The sequence below is a fragment of the Natrix helvetica genome (assembly GCF_964273705.1).
Source record: "Natrix helvetica genome assembly, chromosome: 2".
NCBI lineage: Eukaryota > Metazoa > Chordata > Lepidosauria > Squamata > Natricidae > Natrix > Natrix helvetica.
Window position 1 is genome coordinate 92,999,533 of NC_138552.1, and position 21,133 is coordinate 93,020,665.

The 21,133-nt window shown below is 41.0% G+C and overlaps 1 protein-coding gene across 3 annotated transcripts in view; it reads right to left on the reverse strand.

The window, feature by feature from the left end:
* The window catches only part of PTBP3 (polypyrimidine tract binding protein 3), a 75,556-nt gene that overhangs the window by 24,653 nt on the left and 29,770 nt on the right, over nucleotides 1-21,133 (reverse strand). For all 3 annotated transcript variants that reach the window (XM_081942144.1, XM_081942142.1, XM_081942143.1), the window contains 2 exons: nucleotides 7,923-7,998; nucleotides 4,257-4,426 (listed from right to left, as the gene is read on the reverse strand). In XM_081942144.1, the coding sequence (XP_081798270.1) occupies nucleotides 4,257-4,426; nucleotides 7,923-7,947 (195 nt within the window). In that variant the 5' untranslated portion in view covers nucleotides 7,948-7,998. The remainder of the gene's footprint in view (nucleotides 1-4,256; nucleotides 4,427-7,922; nucleotides 7,999-21,133) is intronic.

Below are 21,133 nucleotides of genomic sequence, written 5' to 3' on the forward strand. Positions count from 1 at the left end.
TCCATGTCTCTAATGAAGGAATCCTCCTCCTCCTCTTGTGCACAGCCTTCAGACTGTGGAGCCAATGATAGTCTGATGAGACTATCCCCCCTGCACTGAAAAGGATCCCTTAGATAGGGGCCCTGTTCCACCATGGAGAGTGGGGGGGAAGGTGAAATGTCCCTGAGATACACTGGGGAATCACCCCTGTGAGGAGACCTAGACCTGGATCTAATGGGCGATCTAAACCTCAAGGGAGAACTAGGCCTACCCTTCTGTTCAGCCCTGGACACCTGCTTTTCCAGGGCCTTGTGCCTCCCTTTCCTCATCCTTCTGCAAGGCCTTGGAGCATTTTCCAGTTGCTGCAGTTTTTCGCAATCTCACAGAGGCTGTAGGCCTCACTCGGGGCCCACTGGAGGTCCCCTCCACAGGGGACAATTGGGGGGGGATGGGAAATCCAGCCTCTCCTCTGCATCTGCCATGGCACCAGGTCAGGGCTCCACCAGGCTCAGCCCACCAGAAACAGCAGTGACCAAAACAGCTCCCCCAATCACTTAGGGCCTCCCTGCGACGAAATCAGCCTCTGGTAGACCTTTCCGGCCCCTTTTGCAAGCTGCATGGCTGCTGGAAGCACCATGTGGCGCGCCACGCAGTCCTCGCTGTCCCGCGCCGCTCCGGGCCTCCTGGCGTCGATCTGGGCCCGCAGGGTCTTGCCGCCACTGCAGAAGGGATGGCCACCCAGGAAGGCAGGGATGAAAACGAGGCTTTGTAGTAGCCTCTGCCCAGCCCATGCGGCCCGCAGGAAATTGAGGCCCGCCTTAATGGCGTCCTGCCTTTATAGCCCCAAGAAGCAACTTTTAAAGCCCTTACCGGCGGCCGGGAACAAGCCACACCAAGGGGAGGCTTCCAGGTATCAGATGGAAGCAAGGGGAAGAAGGCAGGGAGAAGGAATTTGCAGGATGGCACTGGATTGTTTTTGGAAGAATCAGGAACCAAAAGCAACTTGTCTTTCTTCGGCCAGACAGAGTTGAAACTGGAACCAGAAGCAAGGAGCACAGAGGCTTAGCTTCAAATTAACTCTGTCTCAAGGCCAATTGGACATCACAATACCCAGTCCTGGCTAATCCTGAAAAATTCCTCTGGAAAACCTGCAGTTTTCAGAGGTAGTTTGCCATTGCCTCTTTTCTAGGGCTGGCAAATATGGGCTGGCCCTAAGTCACACAGCTGGTTCCTGTCTAAGGCAGAACCATAACATACAGTTTTCATGTTTCTAGCCTGGTGCTTAATCACTACACCAAACTGACTCTAAGTTCTTTTTTAATGGTGTAAATGATGAAGCTGTAAAACCTGACCAAGCCAATATTTGATTATGCCAAGTGCACATCTAGCAAACTGATGTGGCCACATAGCCTGTTTTTATGTAAATACACATTTATAAATATATAACTACTGGTAAATCCAGTCTGCTTTCACTCCTCAATCCTAAATGCATAATATGCTGCAAAAGGGCTTTGCCAAAAACTAATGGAAGTTTTTTTTTTTAAAAAATATCAATTCAAAATGGTAAAACAACAACAGAAATGATCTGGCAAAACTTTTTAAATTTGCTTTTATATTTTAAATACAAGAAACCTAGATTTCTTATAAGAAATACTGAACTGATGGTGTCCATACTTTTAATCTACTGTAGACCGAAAGAAAGAATAACAGATTAAAGATTAAACCAATCAAATATCATGTGACATCTAAATCAGGCGATCTGAGATTTGTTCAGTGCTAAGCTTTGGAGGCATGAATTGTATGAAGTCACGTTTTCTCATTTTGTATGAAATCTACCCGGTGTTTTATACATTCTAATCAACATCTTTCATAACCAGAAAACAAAATACATTTGCAATTATTCCAGTAGAATGCCTCAAATCATGAATCGTGGTATTTTTATTTTAGTTGAAACACTGAATATTTTAAATACAATTACCGTATTTTTCGGAGTATAAGACACTCCGAAGTATAAGACGCACCTAGATTTTGGGGAGGAAAACAAGGGAAAAATATTTGCCTCTGCCTCCCAGCAATTTGCCTCCTTGCAACAAACAGTATAGACAATATACACTGTAGTGTTATATTTCAGACTATAGTACAGATGCTATTAAAATTGATGTGCTTTCTGGAAGTATAGTTATTCTCTGCTATTTAAATGAATAGCACTTTTTAAAACAATAGCACTGGGCCTCTTCAGATCAAGCATTTATTTTAAAAAGCTTCTTCATTTTGGTAAGTTATCTAGAATAATAATAAAGCAGTATTTAAAAAATAAGTCTAATAATTTGAACATTCTATACGCATTTATAGTTGTTGACTTACCTCCTTGCAGCAAACAGCCTGATTAGCACAAGAAAAAAAATCTACCTCTGCCTCCCAGCAATTTGCCTCCTGGAGCAAACAGCACATTTCACTTTCAATTTATCCCAATCATCAGCTGTTTCAGGCTGCAGGGATTGCTATAGTTTACTGAAGCCTCCGCAAGCCCCCCCCCCTTGCTGTGAAGAGGTAAATTGCTGGGAGGCAGAGGCCAAAGGGTTGGGGCCGGTGGATGGGTGGGGCTACATTCAGTGTATAAGATGCACCCCAATTTTCACCCTCTTTTAGGGAGGAAAATGGTGCGTCTTGTACTCCGAAAAATACAGTAAATAGTTCATGAAGTTGGTAGCTGTTAACTTTTAGCAACTAAAATGTTTACAAATTAGACTTAAAAAGCAGGTAATAGTTTTAATGGAACTGCATTTCAGAAAAATAAACTTTATAGGGTTATTTGCAGAAGCTGCTAAATTCTGATACCTTCTTAGATTAGCTTTTGGCCTAATTTGGAATTAGATTTAAAGTTCTCCTCATTTATTTCATTGGCTACAGCAGTGTTTCTCAACCTTGGCAACTTTAAAACATGTGAACTTCAGAATTTCCCCAGCATGTCAGGGGGGGAATTCTGAAAGTTGAAATCCATGTCTCAAAGTTGCCAAGGTTGAAAAACACTGGGCTAGAGTATATAATACTATTTTAAAATCACATAATTATGCCAAAACTGACACCTTTTCACAAAATCAAAATGAATGTTTGGGTGTAAATCAGGATCCAGTCTCCTCCAAATAAATAAGGTAGTGTGAAGTATATGAAATATTATATATTCATCAAGGTATTGGTGAAGTTGCCCCTTTTCAAACGTTAAAGGAGCTAAATCTTTTAGTAGTTTTGCATGGATGTTTTACTGAGTTGTCTGAAACTACCATCAAATTGAAGCAGCTGTGCACTCTACACAAACTGCATGTACTAAAAGCCAATGAGAAACTTTAAGGTGCCACAGAGCTTTCCAAACAATGCAACTGCTTTGATGCTTTGAAAAAGGATTGTTCAGTATTATTTGCAAAGCATCTTTTCATTTGCAAAGCACCTCCACCACCCCTGCACTATGCACTCCACATAATGGCCTTACAGTTGCTTAATGACTGCAATGAGGAGAACCAGGATTGCAGTGATTCAACAAAGCCGTCATGTAGGTGCCTTGCTTAATTACCGAAACAACTTACAACCAAAATTCTGGCCTCAAGTATGGCTGTAAGTCAAAGACTACTTAAAGACAGGAACCAGGTTACCTGAAGAATGCCTTCTCTCAGTTATCTCTATATGCCCAATCCAGTCTGGCAAGATGGGCATGCTCCAAATCCCACCACCCAAGGAATGTCAGCTGGCAGGAACCAGGAGGCATGCCTCTCTGCTGTGGTGCTTGCCCTCTGAAACATCCTCTATCCGGATATTAAGATGGCCCTGACCCTTTTGGTCTTTTTGTAATGCTTTAAAAGCTGCTAATGTGCCCAGGTGGGGGTCCCAAGTATGTAAAGGGACCTATTTCCTGGTTATGTTAACATCTAAATATTGTAATATTTTTCTTGGCTGCTGTGTGTATTTAAGTTTTAGTACTTAGTGATAATTCGGTTTTTTTTATGACTGTTGGCTGGAGTCACTTTTTGGAGATGAGTGGCCATACGAATTGAATAAAATAAAATAAATAGATAAAATTTTATAAAATGAAGTTTCATTTAGAAATAGAAATTATTTCCCTGTTTCAGGTTAAGAATGTTTAACTTATATCTGAGCCAAAACCTATGTACCACTGATGATGTGATAGTGAAATCTAGTAATTCCAAAGGTTATCAGACAAATTCATCATTTATTGCACACATTATTTTCTATGGCTGCTTATATGATGTAAAACATGCGCTTACCTGGCTTTTTCCTTTCAACATCAAGAGATTAGTTACTTTGCCAAAAGGTACACCTAGAGAAATTACTTCTGCTTCAGTGACATCATTTGGAATTTTACGAAGATGAAGAACTCGAGAAGGGGAGCAGGGAGATCTGTCTCCTTTAAATTTCTTGTTGTCATTCCCATTAGCTAAAACATATACACAAAGTGCTTCATCATATAAAGTATACCTAGTACAAAGTGAGATTGCTGTGTGAGCTCCAAAATTTAACATGACTTCAAATTAATTAGAATCAGCAATAGTAACTTGTACTTGGTTTGCTTATTAATCTTCTGTTTATTCACCTTTTCTTTTTGCTTTGGTTTAGGAAAAAAGTTAACACAGGAAATTTATAATTCTAATTATGATCAGTTAAGCTACATGGTGTATTTCACTGAACTTTTTTTGTTTTGGCATTTTTGCAAACAGAGACTGAACCAACAGTCAGAAGATATATGAAAGCAGAATCAGATACTAGTAGTCTTCTTCTACAGAAATATTTACAAGTACAGGACCTAGTGATTTGATTGTCTTCTGGGGACTTATACAAAGACATAGGGGATGGCAATGCTGGAAAGAATTAAAGGTCTAGAAATTAAGAATGAGAAAATCAAAAATAATTAACCGTGATTAGCAATGTTATTTATAGCCATTTGCTAAGATATATACAGTAGTATGACTATGCCAACAGACTAGGATGAGGTTTAGTACATCTTGAAAAAGAATAAAATAGCAAGCATTGTCCAGCTTTTGCCAGAAATGCATAATCAAGATCCCTTAGCTGGCACATGCACAATAATCACAGGTTACCTTTGCAGGAAATAGCTTGCCATTTCTAAGGTCTCCAATTTGAATGAACATGTCTCCATCTGCTACTCAACCTGCCTAGGAAACTGGCTAGCAAATTATAGAGGAAAATATATAATAATTGGAAGTTGGAAGTTGGTTTATACATGTGTCTGACAGTATCAGACTAATCTATCCTGGGATCAAACCGGGAACTTTAGAAACCATTTTGTGTCAAACTTTAACATTCCAAATGGTTAACAGAGAGGTTTCAAAATGTAATATTTGCTATATGTGAAGATACTTTTCGATGCTTACTTTTTATTATATCAAGGTTCAAGTGGATCAGACACTTTCCTTTCCTCTCCTTATTAATTTAATAATTAAATTTATTAATTTGCAAGGTTAAACAGAGGCATTTTTCCCAAACCAAGCACCTTCAAAATTCTGACAACTTAAACTGTCAAAGCAACATTCCATCTACTGGTAATTTCAATTTAGAAAACAGAAAATGAATCCTCACGTTGTAATTGTAGCCTGCACAAGCTGTGATCACAGAAACCCATATGCATTTCCCTAGGCTTATGTGTACAACAGACAATCCCTTGTGGGAGAGATGCACACTCCGGGTCATGTATAGAGTCTGGTTACCTCTGCTTTTCTGCTGGAAAAAAACCAGGAGCAGAACTGAAGGAAAACACTTAGTGAGGAACCCGTGGACTGAGGCTGAATTTGAGGCGGGGTGTTATCATCTCTTTCACAGCTTCTGCTTGAACTGCTGCTTAAAAGCTGCAGTAGTTCAAATAATGAAGCAAGATGAACCCTTTGCTTCAGCAAATTGCTATTTTGGCAGTGATCTAGCTGGAAATTTCAATTAGATTCTTTTCTTTGTGATGTTAAGTCATGTTTGGTGTTCACATTTCTGTCTGTCTGTCTGTCTGTCTGTCTGTCTGTGTGTGTGTGTGTGTGAGTGAGAGAGAGAGAGAGAGATGTATGTATGTGGGTGTATGTATGTATATATATGTATGTATATGTGTATGTATGTATGTATGTATGTATGTGTTGCATTTGTGCTGATAAATAAAGGGAGACTAGTATAGATCTATTTCAAGCTATTTAGCATATATATATATATATATATATATATATATATATATATATATATATATATATATATATATATATATATATATATATATATATATATATATATATATATGCTGGTTTTGTTGTATTCGGGTCTTTTCCCGTGTAAGGTTGAGATTGTCTTTGCAACGTTTCGGCAGGATCTCACCTGCCATCTTCAAGCTGTGGGCTTAAAATGTGATCGGAGCTGCCATCTTTCTGTAAGTAATGGTGGGAGGGGATGGGGTGCTGGCTTTGTTTCAGTAAGTGGAATGATTGGTTGTGTGGTTGTATCATGATTGGTAGATTGGTGCTGATTGGTGCAGGCTGTGTGTGCATTGTTGTTTTGTATTGTAACGGCTTGGGTGGTGGGTGGTGTTCGTTTGTTGGCTAGGGCTGGTTTCCAGATGTTTGGTAGGCGGGAGGTATCATCACGTTTGTTCATGTTGTGGGGGTGTTTCTCTATTTCGATGGCTTCCATGATTATTCTCTTGTGGAGGTGTTCTGTTTTGGAGATTAACCTGGCTCCTTCAAAGTTGATTTCATGTCCTGTAGCTTTAAGGTGCTGGAAAAGGGAGGAAGTTTTTTCTTTTTTTCTTACTGCGTTCTTGTGTTCTGTGATGCGTGCATTTATCCTTCTGTTTGTCTGTCCTATGTATATTGCTGGGCAGATTTTGCATGGTATTTTGTAGACTCCTTGGTTTTCTAGCTGGATCCAGGTCCAAGACGGCAGCTCCGATCACATTTTAAGCCCACATTTTTCAGGCTGAGGATGAAGGTAATTATTTTATTTATAATCTTTCTGTACTCTGCAATATTAAAACTGCAGTATCTTCCCCCTGAAGGGAGAACATGCCACTTGTATGTACCCATTGCTATCTGGGGGTTTGCTGAGAGCACTGTATATGAATATAGTTTTTCTTTCAAGCTGACAATTGGCTCACTGGGATACATACAGCTATGTCATTTATATTTACCAAGATTAATTATTTGCCCTTTCATATTTAAAGTTGAAATGGTGTCTGTGTGTTACATTTTACTTCTTTTTTTTAAAAAAAAAACCCACTCTATTGCTCTGTCTTCCCAGGAAAGAAATGTGAACTGAAGTTTCTAGACAAATATCTCTATGCGACAGATTACTACACTATTGAAATAATTCTGCTTTGTTTACCTTCTAATAGCCAGAAAGGCACTAAAGGCTGTGGTAGCCCTCTGACTAAGGTTAGGGAGAGGATGCCAGATAAGTGTTCCCTGGAAAGTAGATGGGGAAAGCAGGAACTACTAAGCTGCTATCAGAAACAGGAGACAGAAACAGGATGTGAACACTCAAGAGGGCTTCTGGGAGAGGATGCTTGAGACTTCCAGCCTTCCACTTTATGGGATCAGCTTTCTGCTACATTAGCCCAGCCAGTTCAATCCATGGTTAACATCTCATAAACTAAGGAACTGTGATATGTTCCTCTTGTAAAACAAAAGAACAAGCTACAGTTTCATATTTTGAATTACTTCAAGAAAACATGCCAGAGTGTCGGTTCATATGATGGAATAAACAAACAATGGATACATTCAAACATGGTCACTGATTTATTCTTTCAGGTAAGACCTTATTCTCACAGTTCTAACCCATCTGCTTAAAAAAAATAGATAGAAATGGTTGCAACCATCCTTATCTGTCCCCACATTAACTTATTGAGAAAACATAGGAGTATATACAAAATGCATTCTTAATCATACCAGTAGCAGGAGTAGGATTGCTCATCGTAAGAGTCCCGTATGTGATACCAGAAGGAAGAAGCTCATCAGATCCACGCTGAAAAGAAAATTGTAAATATATTTGATCCTCATTTAGGCATGGGCATTTTGTTGAAAATACAATTTAAAAAGACTTTAAAAGCAGTTAAACATAAATGAAATATCTATTTTTATTCTGTTGTGTATTGCATTATAAGATAATTAGGATACTGAGTTCAAAAAATATAATACATTATATGAACAGTATCTAAAAGCAAATATTTCAGGAACAGTACTTGCTAAATAGGTTCTACATTAATTTATTTTTTCTATTTATTGGTTCACAATAACTAACTGATCATAGCTCTGTATTATCAAACAAGCTGGCTGCCCCATCTACACATCTGTTACCACTTTCTCTTTTCATTGTTCACTTTGTTCAACTTCTATACATGATTAAGTCAGTCAAAACATTCCAGAACCATTCTTCTAGCAGTATGTTGTATTTCAAAACTATTTTCTAAATTACTGAAATTCTACTCTTTTTACCAATACATCTGATTGGGGATCTCAGACACAATTACAGACAAACTAATGGACACCACTTCCATTTTTTAAAAAAAAAATAAGATGTACAGGGGTATGGTACAATTCTGACTCATTTGATTTACCATTTCTGCTAGCAACTTTTTCCAGTACAGTATATGCCAGTGATGGTGAACCTTTTTTGGCTTGCATGCCAAAAAAAAAAAGGAGGGAGGGACTGGAACTGCAGATGGGTCATGCGTGGGCGTGCCACACCCATAATGCAATGCGTGACCCCAGCGCGCATGCCCTCATAACCAGCTCCCCCCCCATTTTTGCATTTTTTTTTGCCCTGTCCAGACTCCAGAGGCTTTATAGAAGTCTGGAGAGGGTGATAACCGCTTCCTGGAGACCCTCCGGAGGCTTCAGGAGCTTCCCTTAAGCCTCTGGAGCGCAAAAAAATGGCCCTACGGGCAAACCGGAAGTTCAGGAGCAGACTTCTAGTTTGCTTGTAGGGCAGGTTTTAGCCCTTTGGAGCCTTCAGGGGCCTTCCAGAGGCTTCCCTGAAGGCTCCGGAGGGCAAAAAAAACCCTACGAGCAAACCGGAAGTGACTTCCGGTTTGTCCATAGGGCTGTTTTTAGTTCTCCGGAACCTTCAGGGACCTTCCAGAGGCTTCCTTGAAAGCTCCGGAGGACGAAAAATGCCCCTACGGACAAACCGGTAGTCACTTCCGGTTTGCTCATAGGGTCGTTTTTTCCCCTCCAGAGCCTTCAGGGAAGCCTCCAGAAGGCCTCTGAAGGCTCTGGAGGGCTAAAACTGGCCCTACGATCAAACCGGAAGTCTGTTCCTGAACTTTCGGTTTGCCCGTAGGGCCAGTTTTTTGCACTCCGGAGGCTTCACGGAAGCTCCTGAAGCCTCCAGGAGGGGCGGGGGACTGTTTTCACCCTCCCCAGGGCCCTATCAACGCTTCACATGTCCTGACAAATGGTTCCGCATGCCACCTGTGGTACGCGTGCCCTAGGTTCACCATCCCGGGTATATGCACTGCTAGCAGTAAGTAGATAGCTTACGGGAACTGCATATCCTATAAAACTGGGTATTCTATAGAAATAGGCATATCCACTTGATACAGCACGACAAAACATTACTATGATGTACAAAATATTGATCAATATCAAGTAGAGTGAGACGTAGCTATTGTTTTATCACACAATTACTTTTTCTGTAAAAAAACATTCCTTCAATATCTTGATGCATCAAAACTCAAAGCAAAACTTCAGAATTTTTTTTTAAAATATTTGCAACGCTTTAGGAAAACAGAAACAATATATCATGTAGCATGCCAGGTGATGAAATCTATTATACAATAATAAATCTAACTTCACATGCTAAGGGAAAGGAAAATCAGCACAAGGGAATTACTTTTGTTTGTCAGTTCAGCTGCCGCTGTACCACTTGTGTCATTAGTCATCTTTAATTCTTACGGATGTAAATATTAATAAAATACAGGACAGGCATTTCATGTTTTTAAAGACCTTATATGGCATGGCTGTTAAACTCAAGGACTGCAGGCCGAATCCGGCCCATGGGGTGCTTTGATCTGGCCCATGGGACTGCCCTGGAAACAGTGAAGGACCAGCCCAAGGCGCCTCTGCCAGTAAAAACAGTCTCCCAAAATCCGTTTTCACTTGGAAAGGATTGCAGGAGGCTGTCGCAGCTGAAAACAGAGCTCAGGAGCCCATTTTCGCTGGCAGAGCACTCGGGCCACCACAGGCACTGATATGAGTGACATTGAGCTGGCCACCCCCACCCTGGCCCCCCAAGGTCAAACACAAGCCTGATGAGGCCGTCAATGAAATCGAGTTTGACACCAGTTATATGGAAAGGTTCAATGCTTGAAACTAAAATTACCATATCCCAAATTCACCAAATTAAGTAGCCACAAACTGCAGTACATGATATCTGTGATAGCCATGTGAAAATTATGAATTGATTTTTATTACATATTATCAAATAAAAATTAGAGGCATTCCTTAGCATTTCAGAGAAAATTAAGGCCATAATAAGTTTGCTCTTGGAGGATGTCATTAAACTTAAAGAGGAAGAATCCAGTTTCACTTGTTATAATTAAAGGACTAGGTCATTCAAAGTTTTCCCTCAAGGACAACTGAGTAACAGCACCACAGAGAAGCCAAATAGAGTTATTTCTAATCATGTGTTAGCATTAATATACTTTCAAAAGATTTGGTAGAGTTATCTATTTGATCTCAATAAATTAAAGATGTTTGGGATAAAATCAGACTGTTTATTCAGCAGTGATATAGAAGTGATAACTGTAATTTCCATTAGTGCACAGAAAATTATCTATAATCCTAAAATGATATATAAATGATTAAAAAAACATTATTATATTATCAAAACAACTTTTAAAACTAAACTTAAAATGTATAATCACTTGCATCAGAGCAATACTTTCAACCATAAAGGGCTCATCTTTAACTAATTTAAAGTACAGAGATTTATTCTCAGACCACAGTAATTATTTTGATCAAAATCTTATCTGATGACGAGCATGAATTTGCTTTAAAAATCTAAATCCTAAGTGAACATAATGTATTTTTCAGAGTGTAAGATACACTTTTCCTCAAAAAAGAGGCCAAAAATCTGGGTGCATCTTATACACTGAATACAGTATTTTTTTTGCCTCCCGAAACCCTGCCCCCTTCACCAAAATGGCAGTGCATAGCCTCTAGGAAGCTTTCAGAGAGCTCCTGGGGCTGTGGAAGGCAGAAATGAGCAAAAAAAACGGCCCACGGCCCTCTCTGGCCATCTGCTTAAACTTTGTCTTGGTTAATAATTCTCAATACAGTACTGTCATGTTTTATAGTACTACTTATTAAATCGTAAGTATGCATTTTTATTAAGAGTCTCCAAAGTGGTGGTTTCTGTCCAGTCTGCAGTCTTTCATGTTTGGATATGTCTGTAAGATTTATAGAATTTAGATACAAAATTTCAAATTTATAATCAGCATATAAGACTTGTAAAGTCTTCCACAACAATAAGAGTGAGTAATATAGTGAATGTCCTCCTTTTAGCAACCTGTAAACCAGAAGTATTTTCTCCATTCTGTCTGGAACGTGGCAGGCATGAGTCCATTAAATAATGATGCAACTGCTACACATCCATTTGGCTGGGAAACACAACAATTAGAACCGTGGAAGGTCAAATGGTTGCTCACTGAAGTTAACCAGAAAAGTTGAAGTTTTAAGAGAATTATTTTTTCCCACTGCAAAATAGAGTGGATTTAAATCTGCCTGAAGAAAGTTGATTTAAATGAGATTAACCCTACGTTTTCCATTGATACATTATGTTTCCTTAATCTTCAGTCATCATGCACAAGCCAGCATTTTAAAGAATTATACTTTAGCATTATCTGCATACATAGCTATAGATAATTTCTTGGCCTACAGTAATAATACCAGCAATCTGCAAACATTCTAGTTTTCTTTTGTTTTTCCAATGTTTCCCCCCCCCTTTGTTTAGTTCTATCTTGGCCCATCCTTCTTCTCACATATACAGGCAAAACAAACAAAATTGAATGAGCATCACTGATGGTCAAAGTAAGGTCTGAATTATTTAATGAATTATTTAAACTCATTACTGTAGTTTTAAAAAAATGACAGTTTGAAAGCCAATTACGGATAGAGAATTTCTTGATCTACCATAAAAAGCAATCACTGACAATATGACTAATGGTAAAGAACATTGGGATTTATTTATTATGTAATCACAAACCTACTGGCTTAAAAACCCTCATAAAATATTGCTATTTGAAGAACAATTAAGCTGGTCATAGAAGACCCTCTTATAATTCAATTTATTTAGCAAAATCATTGATTTTATAGAGCATTAATTGTGAGGATAGTATACTAACATTTCCAGATTTAATAAAATACATATTGTTTGCAAAATGTTATTTTTAATTGAAAGAAATCCAATTTAAAATGAACTATTATTATTTTGTTACCAAAGAAAAAAGTCTGTTGCAAAGTTGCTAATAAATGACATGTCCCTATTTATATTTGAAGAAGCAGTTGACTTTAATACTCAAGCGATTCTTAAGTAGCACCATAAAATCTAAGTGGGCTGAAATCTGCCACACACACATACACGATACTAGCTTGATATTAGCTTTACCAAACAATAATTTGTTTAACACTGAACAAAGATAATTTGTTCTAGGGCGCATTATTGCCTACTCCTCTCAAGATAAAGCAAAAACAACGGATTGTTTGGATTTAACATTTCTCTCCAGCTTGTCCTGACAGATACAAATTAGAATTATGTACACAGCAACCTGTAAGTAGTAATTCTATTTGCTAAAGGAGCCAGATATTGAGCAGGATAAATATTAAGCAAAGTTGCAGCTTAACTTGCCACCCACACCTAATCAATGACAAGGATTATGGTTTGCTGTGGGGAGTGGGGAGGATATGAATTACACCTAACCTTTTAGTATGGTATAGGCCAGTGATGTCTAACCTTTTTGGTGCCGAGTGCCCAAAGCGTGCACGTGAAACCCCAAAATGCAATGTAAGCACACACACCCTGCATGCACCCCGCCCCCTCACCCTCACCCATTTTTGCTTCCAGGTTGGTGCAGGAGGCTTTCCAGGCCCAAAATGGGACACGGGGAGGAACTCTCCCCCTGCGCCCCATTTGGGCTTCAGTTTGGTACAGGAGGCCTTCCAGGCCTAAAATGGGGTGGGGGGGCATGTGGGTGCGCAACCCCCCAAAATACAATGCAAGCATCCCCTGCACATGTGCCCCACCCCGTGCATGAACCCTGCACATGTGCCCCGCCCATGCGCAGCACACACCCAAAGACCAGCTGGCCGGCAGGAGATGTGCATGCATGCATGGTGGAACTGGGCTGGGGCAACAGCTGGCATGCAGGCAGAAAGGGCTCTGCGTGCTCCTGTGACACATATTCCATAGGTTTGCCATCAGAAGTATAGGCTATATGTCAAAATAAGATAAAGAATTCAGGCCTGCAGTACCCAACTTCCTTTTGTGCATCAGAAACCGATTGAGAAAAAGACAAGATTCATAAGCAGATGAACCACATGGGTTATCAAACACCTTCCAACTTTGAAGATGCAGAATTATGCCAGATTAACTATACGGTTCTGCACTGATGGTCTGTCCCCCCACATACACATACCCCAACTCCAACGATAGAAAGAAGGGTGCAAATTGTCTGGCTCCCATACAATAAAAGCATCTGAAGAATATGAAATGTACAGAGTAAAACAGACAATCTCTTATCTGCTATGAAGAATTAAATATAAACTGCTACAAATATAATTGGGCTGCAGTTTGTACCATGCCATTTTGCTTGAGAAAATCTGGGGAAAGATCTAATCACTACAGTCTTTAGTTTTGTTAATCAATCCATTAAAAGTTATAAATTCTGGTCATAGCCACTGATAAATGATGAAATGCAATGCTATCTCATGAAGCTTACAGAGCATTATTTCTAAATAGTTATACTTAAAAGTCTTCAAATCTTTAATCTGATGTATTGTCACATAGAAAATTGTTACAATCTCTTGCCAATGGTTCAAATTCTTTCTAATTTTAGGAATTTTATATTCAAGAAAAATATAAAGTAAACATAAGTCATTAGATGAAGTTGCTTTTTTTCCTTTTTTGCTCTAAATAATCTATATCCTATTAGCAGATGTCACTTTAAGGTTTGCAATTTCTATTAGTATAGATTTAATTAACATGGTCAAATGCCTATTTCTTAAAATGTAAACCAAACATAACTTATTGCTAATTAGGCCTCCAAAAATCACCACAGAATACTGCTACATCCTGATCTACAATAAGAGTCAATCGGACCACCACAAGGCATACATGCTTCCACATAATATATTTAATATTGTTAGCCAACAGAGTTCTAGGAGCAAGTATATTGCATACTTCAATTACAAGAGAAAAACATGTGCAACCACAAAGAAATTGACCTGATTTTATGGAATTATTTAAAACAATATAGGCTAAAACAATCAGAATGTTCCAAGATATTCCGATAAAAATATTTTGGAGAAGTATTTTGGAGAAAAATTTAGTGAAAAACAATTTAAAGTTCCAGGTTATGTCCTTTAAAAAAATAGCATGTCTCTTTCAAAAATGTTATAGTTAATAAATAAAACGATAGGAGATATGCAGAAACATTCCAAGTTTATTTACAAGGAATCCTTAAGTTATGCCTATTCATGACTGCTCAGAGTTATGACAGCACTGAAAAAACGGAATTAAGACTGATTTTTGAAGTTCCAGCTGTTGTAGTAATCCCCCCAGTCATGTGATAAATATTCAGGCCCCCCCTGCATTTACAACCATATCCCTGCCTCGTAATCCCCAGCTCGCCATCATTTTATTCATTTGAGAAAAAGGAGAGATAGCTTGTACTTTATATCTCACCCAAGCAAGTGGGTGAGAGTTATGTTAGTTGGTAGCTGGTAGTGGCGGCGGCAGGAAGCTTCTGCACATGTGCAGAAGTGTAGCACGCACACGAGCACGAATGAACTGGTAGTAAACCGGTTAGCAACCCACCACTAGAGTGCTTGGTATGGTGGAGGGAGGGGCAGGTCTGCTGCAGTGCTGGGACTTGTGGCTGCCACTGCTGCCCTGGATGCTGAAGCATGAAGCCTGCAGAGGGGGCTTAACTACAGCACAGGACTTGATGTGACTTCTTGAAGCAGCAGTCCAGAGCAGCAGTGGCAGGGTGAGATTGTTGAAGAAGGTCACCACTGAGGAATGCTGCCTCAAGTCCCATTCTGAGACAGGTTCTGTGCTCCCTTCTGCCTGCAACACTGCACCCATCCCATTATTCTCACCCACTGGCCTGCTTTTCTAGGAATCCTGCCTCTTCCTACACAATCGTGTGAGGTCTTTATTTAATGACCTGCAAGGTCCTGGGTTTATGATAGTAACCAATATTGCCAGGATTTCTGTTGTAAAGCTAATGTGGTTACATGACATTGCATTTTACATCTGTATCACTTAAGTGAGGAAATCATGGTCCCAGCTGCCGTCATAACCCAGGACTGCCTGTATATATAGGCAGGAAATTATTTTTTCTCTATTTAGAACTTTAAAAAATTATGAACATTTCAGTTTTGCTCATGGCACTACTTTTTCAATCTAAGAAAACTACCAGTATCATTTTTCATGATTCCCCAAAGAATGTGCCTCTGGACAAAGAAGAATCAGAACAATTCCAAAAGAACATTATAATTCTCCTACAGCCTGCAGTTTTGTTCCTCAGGAAATCTTCCTAATGTTTATCATCTAAACGTTTACAATCATTATACTGCAGGAATATAGCACCAAACAATGGATTATACAAAGTATCAAATGAGCTCACTTCTCATTGTGTTCATTCATAGACTCTTCTGTGTGTCTTCCAATGTCAAGGAATATCCATTTTAGCAAGATTTGTTGTATAATTGTTGCAACAATTATACAGAATGCAAACAGCCAAATCCTCTTTTCAAAATTTCTGGAGGATGTTCCCTCAAATATTCCCCCCCACACACACACGTAATTAGCAAAGATTATAGATAGCACCATATCTCAGAAATCTTTGTTTGTTTGTTTGTTTGTTTATTATTGTTATTTATTTATTTATTTATTTATTTATTTATTTATTTATTTATTTATTTATTATTTATTTATTTATTTATTTATTTATTTATTTATTTATTTATTTATTTATTTATTTATTTATTATGGCAGAAAGGAGTGCTATGTATGCGATTCTGAGTTCCTAAAGAAAAGTCAGGGTATATAAATCTAATACTTAAGTAAATATGGTTGGATTTAAAAATGCCATCTTTACTAACCTTTGTACCATTTGAAGGCCAAGTGGACACTCTTTCATATGTAAACAGATTCTAGTGTTACTTCCACAGATATGAACATTTCGTATAAACAAAATTTGATTCAGCCAGAAAACTTTGCAAATCCATAGTAAATCCTAGGTATGAGAATGCCTAACTGATTTTGTATTTATTGTTTTATTGTTTTGTAAACTGCAGTGTCACTTTAACACTGAGATGGGAGGGAGGGAGGGAGGGAGGGAGGGAGGGAGGGAGGGAAGGAAGAACAAAAGGAAGGAAGGAAGGAAGGAAGGAAGGAAGGAAGGAAGGAAGGAAGGAAGGAAGGAAGGAAGATGTTCTGAAGGAACAAAGTTAAACTGATGTCAGTTTACAAGAAGGGCCAAATGGAAGTACATTCAAGTATTTATATAGATTCAATGAAAAGGAAAATCGGTTAGTATTACATCTGGCCTTGGTAACTCTATACAGAAAATGTTTAGAAACAAAATATTGTGGAAGAGCTAAGCTGATGCAAAGAATGCAATTTCACAGCACCAAGTCACTTAAATGAAATAGCAACAAGCCTCACAAAACAACCCACAATCCATTTTACTACAGGTTCATTGAATTGATCAGTATAATCTCCCTAGAAACAAGGTTCTCAGTTTAACACAGGGAGCAAGCAGCTGTTTCAGTCTTGCTTTCTCACCGGGACCATTTGCATGCAGCTAGTTCCATTGTCTAATGTATCAATTACTCAAGTTTCCTGCTAGATCAGTATCAGGATCCGATATGTCTTAAACAGACACAGAAACAGAAAATATGACAATCATTGAGGGAATGAATTCAGTATCCATATAATAAACGAATAGGATGAACAAAATAAAAACACTTTATCCTCAATAAATTCTTATCAGATGGTCAATCACAAATAGCTTAAGCATTCTTAATATTTCTCTTTTTATACCAAATTGATTAAGATAAGAAATAAATAAGTTTCTGAATCAGTGGCATAAATCAATTCATGAAGTTTCCAAAAGTAACTTCTCGGCTATGCTTCCTTAACTGGGAAACCCAACAGCGTCCTAAATGACTGTTTTAGTTTCAGCCTTACCCTTTTTCATTATTATGAAGACCTGGATTGGGGAAGCCAAGAGATCAATTGCATAAACTGTATTAATTGCTGGCTGCATAGACTATATTAATATAGTTGCCTGTTTCATAGATTTGCATAGATTCAAACACAACAGTTATTTGCAAGGAATCAATTAATCAATTCAAGGAGCTTAAATAATGAATTTTTATATGTGCACAACTGGCTATTCCAAGGAATATTAAAAATTATGTTATAGAGTATTAGGAGTAAAACCTCTTTATTCAATAGTTTATCAATTTGATGTGGCAAAATCTATACTGTCTATTAATAGATTTATATTTTCCACCAGTCACAGGAACTGAAAGTAAAAGACCTCCTGCAATTTCTGTAATAAACCTAAACGACTTTTAATTTTCCACCTGAGACACTTAGTATTTTTATAGTTATTTAACGTAAGGCTAGGATTTAATATTTATTTTACCCCCTTCTTAAGAAAGTACTTTTAATAAGGTAAGTGAAAAAATTACTCTATTTTATAAATACACAATTTAATTATTTATCTCCAAAATTTTGTGCACTGAAAGAAAATAAATTAATAAAACGTAGCAATTGAGTGGCAACAAACAAGTGGTTACTTGTAACGGAAATCTTTTTAAGAATCTTATTATAAGTTTTATAAAGAGGATTGCGGTGGCCTAGAGATGAAAATGTTCGCTTCCTACTCAGAAGGTTGAGCATTCAATCCTAGCTGGTGGCAGATGTTTCTCTATCAGGGGGCAAAGAGAAAATATCTGTGAACTCCACATAGGCATCAGGAAGGGCATCCTGCTAGTAAACATTTAGCTCTACTCAGCAGCCCCAACTCCACCAGAATGACCGTTGTCTTACCTGAATGGTCTTTCTCTAGGCGCTGCGGGAGTGTCCAAGCACGGGTTAACATCAGCTTGCTGCCCAAGGACTGAGTTCGAATTCTTGTAGCTCCGCCTCTTGCTCCCCTCAGAGGCTCAGTTTTAAAAACGAAGGAGTGTCCAAAGGAACTGTCAATGCAATAGTCCAGTCCAATGAAGAAACTACCCCGCGACCCCTGATAGGGTGGGGTTGGACACTCCCGCAGCGCCTAGAGAAAGACCATTCAGGTAAGACAACGGTCATTCTCCTAGGCGCTGCTTGGAGTGTCCAAGCACGGGACATGCCAAAGCTATGATCCCCCAGGGAGGGAAGAACTGTTCACGGGCGCGGGGCTAGCCACAACCCTCTGCAGAATTCTTCTCCCGAAGGCTGCCTCAGCCGAGGCAAAAGTGTCCAGTCTATAGTGCTTGACAAACGGTGACGGGCCTGACCACGTAGCAGCCCGGCAGATGTCCTCGATGGATGCCTGGGTGGCCCATGCGGCCGATGTGGCAGCACTTCTTGTGAGTGTGCCGTGATACGAGGAGGCGCCGGCCTGCCCTGATGTTCGTAGGCCAGCTGGATGCACGCCCTTATCCAGCGCCCTACTGTAGCGGAGGTGACCTTCTTGCCCATGGTGGCAGGTTGAAATGACACAAAGAGGGCCTCCGACTTGCGGAAAGGAGCTGTTCTTTTCATGTAGATCCGCAGGGCACGGCGGACGTCCAGCTTATGCCACTCACGTTCCTTGGAGTGCCTGGGATGCGGACAGAAGTCCGGGAGGATCACTTCCTGCGAGCGGTGGAAAACGCTGTTGATCTTGGTACGAATGCCGGGTCCAGACGTAATATCACTCTGTCGGAGTGGATGACGCAAAGGTCCTCTCTGACTGACAAGGCCGCCAGTTCAGAGATCCGGCGTGCCGAAGTGATGGCAATGAGGAACGTCGTCTTGAGGGTCAGGTGGCATAGTCCAACTGTCCGAAGGGGTTCAAATGGTGGCCCGGACAGAGAAGGTAGCACCACGGACAAGTCCCAGGTAGGATACCTGTGGATGGTAGGAGGAACCAGATTGGTGGCTCCTTTGAGGAAATTGCGCACCTGCGGGTGTTTGCTGAGGGACAGGTGCGACTCAGTAGACAGGATGGAGGCCAAGGCGGCAGTCTGGCGTTTGAGGGTGTTTGGTGCCAGACCCCTGTCAAGGCCATCCTGCAAAAAGTCCAGCACTTGGGGAACGGTGGCAGAAGTGGCAGAGATCTGGTGATAAAGGCACCAGCGAGAGAAGGCCGACCAGGTGGCTTCATAGATTCTGATCGTTGATGGACGTTTGGATGCCTGGATGGTGCGGATCACCTTCTCCGAGTATGCGCTGAGCCTCAGGATCTCCCCTTCAAGTGCCACACGGCAAGTTTCAGCCACTGGGGTTCCGGGTGATGGATGGCCCCTTGGCTGAGGGAGATGCGGTCCTGAGGAATGCGCCAGGGACGAGACACTGAGAGACTGACCAGGTCGGCGAACCAGGATCTCCTCGGCCAGTGAGGAGCTACCAACAGTACCTCCGCTCCCTATGTCAGGATCTTCCCGATGACCTGTGGGATTAGCGGCAGGGGCGGGAAGGCGTACAGCAGACCTGGGGGCCAGGGAGAACGAAGAGCGTCCGTGCCTTCCGCCCCTGGGCACTGGAACTTCGTGAAGTACCTGGGTAGCTGGGCGTTGGCCGGAGACGCGAAGAGGTCGACAACTGGAAGGCCGAATCGCAGAGACAACTGATGAAACAGATCTGGGTGAAGGTGCCACTCCGCGTTCTGGATGGTGGATCTGCTGAGCCAGTCTGCAGTCGCGTTGTCCTCTCCCGAGATGTGGTCTGCCCGCAGAGACCTGAGGTGTCGTTCCGCCCACCGACCCAGGGATTCCGCCTCCGTCATCAGAGCAAGGGATCGTGTGCCGCCCTGATGATTAATGTACGCTTTCATGGCGATGTTGTCGGTCAGGATCAGCACATCCTTGTCCCTGATCAGCTGGAGGAAATGCTTCAGGGCCAGTCTGGCAGCCCGGAGCTCTAGCCAGTTTATGTTGTGGGCGAGCTCCGCTGGAGACCATCTGCCCTGGATCACCTGGTTCTGAAGGTGCGCCCCCCACCCGAAGAGGCTGGCATCTGTCGTGATGACCAGGCGCTCCGGCTCCTTGAAGTAGGAATCCTTTAGGAGAGCGTCCGACTGCCACCATCGGAGGGAACGGATTACCTTGGGAGGGAGACGTATCACCCTCTTGGAGTTGCTGGCCATGCGTCTCTGGAGGGGCAGCAGGAACCACTGCTGTCCACTCTCTCTTGTGTGAGGAAGACCTTGCAGGACTCCGAGTCGATGATGGTGCCGAGATGCTGGATCCTGTGGGTCGGGTTGAGATGGCTCTTGGCCAGGTTGACCGAGAAGCCGTGCTGTTGCAAGACCTGAATGGTGGTGTTGAGGTCTTGTTGCGCCTGATCCCTTGATGACGAGTGGATCAAGATGTCGTCCAGGTAGCACTCCAGCCTCACTGGAATTGAGCGTAGGTGAGCTGCGATGGCGGCCAGCAGCTTGGTGAAAGTGCGTGGGGCTGACGAGAGTCCGAAGGGAAGGGCTCTGTACTGGAAATGCTGGTTGGCAAACTGGAACCTCAGGAACCTGCGATGCGCCGGGTGAATCGGAACGTGCAGGTACGCCTCCTTCAGGTCTATCGAAGTCAAGAGGTCTCTCTGCCTGATGCAACCCAGGATGGTCTGCAGGGACTGCATCTTGAAACGCTTGTATTCTAGGTGCCTGTTGAGTCGCTTG